Source organism: Sinocyclocheilus rhinocerous, unplaced genomic scaffold (assembly GCF_001515625.1).
Source record: "Sinocyclocheilus rhinocerous isolate Xijiao unplaced genomic scaffold, SAMN03320098_v1.1 scaffold1725, whole genome shotgun sequence".
NCBI lineage: Eukaryota > Metazoa > Chordata > Actinopteri > Cypriniformes > Cyprinidae > Sinocyclocheilus > Sinocyclocheilus rhinocerous.
In genome coordinates this window covers 246,830-254,833 of record NW_015627232.1, presented here as the reverse complement: position 1 = coordinate 254,833, position 8,004 = coordinate 246,830, and the positions used below count along the sequence as shown (strand labels likewise).

General features: G+C 34.9%; 1 protein-coding gene across 4 annotated transcripts in view; it reads right to left on the bottom strand.

Annotated features, from left to right (window-relative positions):
• Positions 1 to 8,004, bottom strand: part of LOC107723250 (low density lipoprotein receptor adapter protein 1-B-like) — a 33,607-nt gene that overhangs the window by 11,343 nt on the left and 14,260 nt on the right. For all 4 annotated transcript variants that reach the window (XM_016531834.1, XM_016531819.1, XM_016531841.1 and 1 more), the window contains exons 2-3: positions 2,588 to 2,730; positions 1,234 to 1,346 (exon numbers count right to left, since the gene is read on the bottom strand). In XM_016531834.1, coding sequence (XP_016387320.1) covers positions 1,234 to 1,346; positions 2,588 to 2,730 — 256 coding nt within the window. The remainder of the gene's footprint in view (positions 1 to 1,233; positions 1,347 to 2,587; positions 2,731 to 8,004) is intronic.

The window sequence follows — 8,004 nt, the reverse complement described above, 5'->3', positions numbered from 1 at the left end:
TATATATATATATATATACACACACACACACACACACACACACACACACACATATATATATATATATATATATACACTCTCACATACATACAGTATATTGCTTAAATTAGAACAAGTAGAAACATAATAAATATAAATAAATATAAAAACAATAATAAATAAATAAATAAAATCAAAGTAATATCTTACACAATTGATTGCTTTCCAAAAATATTATTTTGTTTTAATTACACTATAATTCTACATTTATATTGAGACTAGATAGAATATACAGTACTGAATTATTTTGAATTAAGTTTTTCTTCTCTGTAAAACTGTTAGTTTATAATATTTATATATTATGAAAACCTCAACAAACAGTGTTTAGAACAATGAACTAACAATGAACTAAATAAGAAATAATAAAAAATTCTAAATATATAAAATCTAACTATTTTATTTATTCTAATCTAATTAAATCTAACTATTTCAAAAATTCAATTTTACTAGAAAACAATAATGTAAAAGAGGCAGGGAGGGCATGTGTGGTGTATTATTTAGAGAAAATGAGAACGAAGGAAAGGACAGAGTAAAGAATGAGAGAGAAGGAAGGATGTGGAATACGTTTTCTTACAGGAGGGGATTAAAGAGATGGGTGATTCCCGTGACTGTGTCTCTGGTGTAGCTGATAAGGGGGATCAGCACGGGGGTTTCTCTCATGCCCACTGAATAATACACCTCCCTCCAACAGACGGGTATAATACAAGCAAGATGCACCACAATCCCAAATTCATGAATATTAATATTGTTTGACATACTCAAATGTTAATGATTCACTGGTTAGTGATCTCACGGCTGACTTCATGTTGTTCTACAGACCTTGACTGACTAAAAATCTTTAAACAATTGATTTGGAGGGAATGAAGTAGGGAGGCTTATTCCAATAATTGACTCAATGGCTTTTTAAAATTCTGAGAACATACAAAACAAAAATAATGTGGTTTAAATTAGCTGGGTTTGTTCAAGACAAAAATATTATTTCATATGAAGACATTTTAAAATATAATAAAATAAAAAACAAAATACTTTAAATTGTAATAATATTTCACAATATTATGATTCGTACAGTTTTTTTTTTTTTTTGGAATGAATGAATTTTTGAAGATGCCTTTCCATTAGCACCACACTGTGATTTTCAAATTATGATACAAAAAAGCATTGGTGATTTTGGTCTGTTTTGGTGTGGTTTTATACCTGTAAATGGAAACGTCCTCGATGAGGTCATTGGTCTCAGTGTCTGAGATGATGATTCCTTTGGGGGAGACAGTGAGGGTCACTTTCCGAAACTTCTTTGCACTGGCCCGAGCCTGCGTGTGGATGACAAGCAAAAACCATTTGTGTGAACTCTGAACAAATATCTTTGTCATTGTCAGCTTTAAAAGGTCACTCATAACTCCCTGACTATAAACAATAACCTCTAAAGGTCAGCAAAATCTGTGTGGGCTATTAACTCCAACTCCACAGGTACAAGAGCTGAAAAGAGATGATGCCTCATATATAAAATTCATCTTATGCCTTGTTACTATGATCCTGGCATGTGAACACACTGGTACAGCAATGCAGTGTATTGGCAGGAAGAAATGAGGCTAACATGGATGAGGACGAGGGGAAATTATGGTTGAAATACAGAAGAGGAGAGAGAGGGGACTCGTCAAGGACAAAGGAAATCAGGCAAAGCATATCTGGAGGGTCTTTCTCTCTCCCCAGGAGACAGTAAACACTGATTTAAAACACAATGAAACTCATCTCAGTGATTCACAGTCTGACAGTTGGGAGAGAAAGTTGTCACGTCCTGATTTGATTGTGCTGCTACAGAAAGCAAAACTGTTTTTCAGAGATCTGAGAGAAAAGGAATCATATTGTTTATTTAAGCCTGTAGAACCTGAAATATAAAAGTAAAAAAAATAATCTAATTTTTTTAAATTGAAATGGAGCAGTTTATTAAAGCTTCAGACAAAATATATTAAAAAATAAATAAATAAAAAATCTCAAATAAAATTTAAAAAAGAAAACTGCATACAGTATGTGTTTGTTGTTGAGTCATATCGATACAACAGGCTTTTCTGGTTCATATATATATATATATTTATATACATGTCTATATATATTGTGGTGAAAGTTTATTCTAATATATATATATATATATATGCAGTATCATATGTGCTCACACCTGAAAAGGAAAAAAAAGGACCAAACTGAGCTAAATAAAATAAAATAAAATAATAAGCAAATATTAAGGTGTAATTTCGATAGAAATTCTGTTTGTGTTATCATAAACTATTGATAAAATATTAAATAATTAATTATTATTAATAATTATTATTATTATTATTGTTATCATTATTATTTTTATTTTACTGCAAAATGTTTTATAATAATAATAATAATTATTATTATTATTACGTGACAACATCATTTTATACCACTATAAACTGTCAAAGGCACAAAATGATGTAAGTAAGATTTTGTGCCAACTTGGATCATGATCATTCCTTACTATTCTCAATTTCTCAAGTCCTTTGACACATTTTTTACTGTGATGACTGACCGTGGCTACGATCCTCCTGATAGCAGCCGCTGCCATGTCTTCTCCTTTAGGCTGGCTAACCAGAGTCATGCCCAGATACTTCACGTTGAACACCATCCCTTCCAAGAGTGTCTCTTTGGTGTCCGTCCAGTTCTCTGGGAGCTCTAAAACACAAAATAAACATTTTCATCTTTTGTCATTTAAAGGAATAGTTCACCAAAATTTGAAAACCCTGTCATTATTTACTCACCCTAAAGCTGTTTCAAACCTGTATGACTATATATACACAAGGAGACACCGAATGACACCTTGACTCTCTGACTGATTCTCTGTCTCGAATATTCTGTCAAACATCTTATTTTGTGTTCCACAGAAGAAAGAAATTGGTTTACAAACCAAATGTTCAAGGCTTTAAAAATCAAAGGCTCAAAAGAAACTGCCTGAAGTGTGAATGTGTATTTATTGATTAACACTGCAGGATATCACAAGGTAGATATGCCTGGCAGGCAGCAATTATGAAAGAATTATATTTTTGTTGTAATAATGATTAACTGGAAGCAAAAAGTCCAAACTTTGTTCGTATAAAAATACATCCATTCAGCACAGATGACAGGTTTCACACCTTTCCATCAGGAGAAGTGGGGCTCATTCCCAAGGAGAAATTCAAAACTGTGCCACACAGTGAGCTTTAAATAGCTTTTCGGTCCCATTTGGGTCTAATACAAAGCCCTGTAGGAGGGCAGTATTAATTGATTAACACTGCAGGATATCACAAGGTAGATATGCCTGGCAGGCAGCAATTATGAAAGAATTATATTTTTGTTGTAATAATGATTAACTGGAAGCAAAAAGTCCAAACTTTGTTCATATAAAAATACATCCATTCAGCACAGATGACAGGTTTCACACCTTTCCATCAGGAGAAGTGGGGCTCATTCCCATGTAAGGAGAAATTCAAAACTGTGCCACACAGTGAGCTTTTACTTCTATGTCCCTTTGCCTAAAAAAGCAGCTATGGAGGACAGAAACTCATCTAATCTGACAGTTCCGTGTCCTGCTCTGACAGCTCTGCATGCAGCCATCTGGCCCGTCCAGCAGCACCAGCTGTTTGAGGCCAGGAAGACAATACCACCATCACGGCTTTCTTAACTGCAAGTGAATTATTAACCTGCAGAGACACAAAATCTATCTCAGCACTCAATAAGCAGGAAAACTAACCCTCAATGCTCTCTCAGCACTGCAGCCATCTCTAAATGACATGTTATAGCCCATTTAGGATGGGCCACGGGTATGGAAACACAACAGAAGTAGCCAAAAAGCTCTAAGGGTGACTTGCTGGCATGTGTAATCTCCTTGAGCTGTTGCAGCACATTTGTCGTGCTGAAATCCTAAACTGGGAATGCTGACACACACAAAACTTGGGCCACAATAAAGCTGCAACTAGAACTTGAGGGATGTACCATACGTTCAGCAGGCTGCTAAATGAATAATTGATCAGATTCGTGTTTTAGTGATTTTTAGTGATAAAATTTAGTGATCAGAATTTATAAAAATACATCCATTCAGCACAGATGACAGGTTTCACACCTTTCCATCAGGAGAAGTGGGGCTCATTCCCAAGGAGAAATTCAAAACTGTGCCACACAGTGAGCTTTAAATAGCTTTTCGGTCCCATTTGGGTCTAATACAAAGCCCTGTAGGAGGGCAGAGCTGGATCGAAAGATATGCAGAATGAACCTGACTAGACATCCACTGCCCTGCTAGTGCAATTCTGAGGAAAAAAATCTATATAAAGCAAGCACTGGAGTGCTGGACCTTAACCCACTGTTATATCAGTGTGAATTATTGATTGTTATGCTTTCAGAATGACAAAGATCCTTTATTATTATTTTATATACTAAATTTCTTATGGACGAAAAACCATCAGAACTGAAGGAAGAGAGCATTTAAAATAGTGCCTTCTTGATCATTTATATTTATCCTGACAGGTAAGCCAAAGTTTGTCTATTTCAAACATCAGTAAACTCTTTATAAAGTTCTTCTTTTGACCTCCAGTAGCTGAATAGAAAACAAAATAAGAAAATGTATATTTTACAATAATGATAATAATAATATTATAATTATTATTGTATATCCTATATTTTATATATAGAAAACACTTAAAAAAGGACAACATAAAAAGAACATTTAAAAACCTCCAGTTGCTCAACAGAAAACAAAATAAAACATATATATTTTACAATACTACTACTACTACTAATAATAATACATTTTATTAAAATTTTGTTATTTTATATACTACATTTAAGAAAAACCTTAAAAACGGACAACATGAAAAAAACATTTAAAAACCTCCAGCTCAATAGAAAACAAAATAAACAAAATATTTTACATTAATAATAATAATCATAATAAAAGTTATAATAATAATAAACATGATTACAGTTATTTTATTTTATATACTAAATTTCATATGGAAGGAAAAACATCAGAACAAGAAACATGACAAGAAAATAAATTCATCGTGACAGGTAAGACAAAGTTTTTCTTCTTCAAACATCAATAAACTCTCTACAAAGTTCTTCTCGTGACCTCCAGTAGTGCAATCAAAAACAAAATAATAAAAAATAACATTTTACATGAATAATAATGTGTAATAACAATAAAATAAAGAAGAACAGTAGACTATTGTTGTTGTTGTTTTATTTACTCCATTTCGCATGCAAGAAAATTGATCAAAACTGCATGCAGAATTCTTCTTGTGACCTCCAATAACTAAAAAAAGAGAAAGTACTTTGAAGAATATTTTACATGAACAATAATGTGTAACAACAACAATAATAATAACAATTTCAGAAATGCAGAAAGACAGCAAATAGTGCCCCCTCGATATTCATCGCAACAAGTGAGCCAAAGTTCATCTATTTTAAACGTGCACTTATGGTGTGTGCCACTTTCTACACATACAGTAATTGATTACTTCTATGTCCCTTTGCCTAAAAAAGCAGCTATGGAGGACAGAAACTCATCTAATCTGACAGTTCCGTGTCCTGCTCTGACAGCTCTGCATGCAGCCATCTGGCCCTCCCAGCAGCACCAGCTGTTTGAGGCCAGGAAGACAATACCACCATCACGGCTTTCTCAACTGCAAGTGAATTATTAACCTGCAGAGACACAAAATCTATCTCAGCACTCAATAAGCAGGAAAACTAACCCTCAATGCTCTCTCAGCACTGCAGCCATCTCTAAATGACATGTTAGGCAGCCATTTTTTTTGCTGCGGCGCCCGGGGAGCAGTTGGGGGTTCAGTGCCTTGCTCAAGGGCACCTCAGTCGTGGTATTGAAGGTGGAAGAGAGCACTGTACATTCACTCCCCCCACCTACAATCCCTGCCGGTACGAGACTCGAACCCGCAACCTTTGGGTTCTGACTCTCTAACCATTAGGCCACGACTTCCCCTTATATAGCTGTGCTTTATAGTGAATAAAACTCAGCTGCTGACCAATCAGAATCGAGGACTAGAACTAACCATTTTGTAAAGGTTATTTTTAGGTTTTATTTTTAGAAACAAACCTTCTCAGACTTTTGCGGGAAGGTTTGTGTGCTTACATAATAAGAGCGTATATACACAACATTCTTTAAAGGTCATTTTAGGCTTTATTTTTTTTAAATGAACTTCTCATTGACTTCCATAGTAATTTTTTTCCATGGAGATCATCAACTGATTGGTTACCCACATTCTTCAAAATATCTTTGCTTACGTTCAGCAGAAGAAAGAAACTCATGCAGGTTTGGAACAACATGAAGGTGAGTAAATGTTTACAGAATTTTCTTTTTTTTGGGGGGTGAACTATCCCTTTATCTTTTAAGGGTGATTATTTAGTTTTTCTTAAGGACCAAACAGTGTGTTTTCACTGAGCCAATGGATGCCTTAAACTGTGACACTGAAGGAAAGCAAGTGAGACAGCGAGTCACAGATCTAGTTATATATGAGTACTACATACTTAATGGTCTCATTTACACTCAAAAGTCACATGAATACTCAAGCGCGCTGAATCCCAGTAAATATAATGACTGCATTTACATGATAAGATGATTAATTAAAACATGAGCTCACACATGGACACACAGGCAGGACAGTTGCCCGTAGCAACGAATAAATCAAATGCCTAGATTCCTGGAATGATTCTGCACTAGCATTTTTATGGATCACGTACATATTGAATATAAAATACCTCAGACTTGAATGGTTCGAGCCATTAAAGAAAAATAAACTGTTTTACTTTGTGCTGACAGCAGCTGAATAAAAGGCCTCTGATCTCTGCTCTGCCATTTAGTGTCTAAATAATGAGTGTTGGGAAGAATCTAGGACATTACCTTGACAGAATATAGGACATGATACGGCGGAGAGGGAGGGAAGAGGAGTTTGGGAATAGAACTGATTCCATCAGCCCATAAGTGGAATACACACTAAAAACTGAAGCTGCTGCAAAAAAACATTGAAGAAGCTTCATTTTTTGCTGTAAGGTACTTGAGTTGGCTATATGAGTTATTACAAATGTTCTTAATTCTTCTTTAAGTTATTGGTGGTGTACTCAAAGGTTCTCATCTCGTATCAAGCCGTAAAACATTGTTGATTCTATTTAGAACCTTTATTTCTAAGAGTGAAGGAGTTCAGTTACATGTGCATTGCTGAGGAGGAATAACAGGAAGGTGTCAATATTTAATTTTGTGTTCTCAGAGCCGGAGCTGTTTGAGCTGTGTTGATTATGCCATATATTCATCAAATTTCTCTGCTCAGGACAACCAGGCGGTCAGACCAAGCTCCGTTGCCTAGCAACAAAAGTCACTGGGCATAAGACAGTCCTACAATGGGGGTTGTTATTAAACATCAGCAGTCAGAATAGCACACACTAAACTCTGGGAAAGAATTATAATCATCAAATTATGTATATAACCATGTTAAAATTAATATTACATATTTTCTGAATGGTAATACAGCAGATATAGACAATAAATCTAACATCTTTTATTATTGTGCATTCCTGTAACCATGATCTAGGTTTATAAATTCAGAGCCAGAGTGATTTTTCAATGCAACTGAATCTTATTATTTAAACTGATGATTAAAACTAAAGAATTATGTGAAAATAACCCTCATTCATCACTGTTCACAGTTTCTTTTACTCCAAAGTGTTCTCAGTCTCAGAGGCCTGTAGTTACGAGTGTTATCACTCATATTCATGACAGCGCGAATGGAATTAATGAACAGAACGCGAGGCCTGTCTTACAGTATGACTGAAAGAAGAAAGACACCATCTCCTGCCTCAAGGCGACAAGGGGAATTTTCTTCCAAGTCTGAATGAATTAATGACTCTCTGCTCGACTTGCCAACCAGTGGGAACTAATACACACGGGCGGCCTTATCAACATAGAAC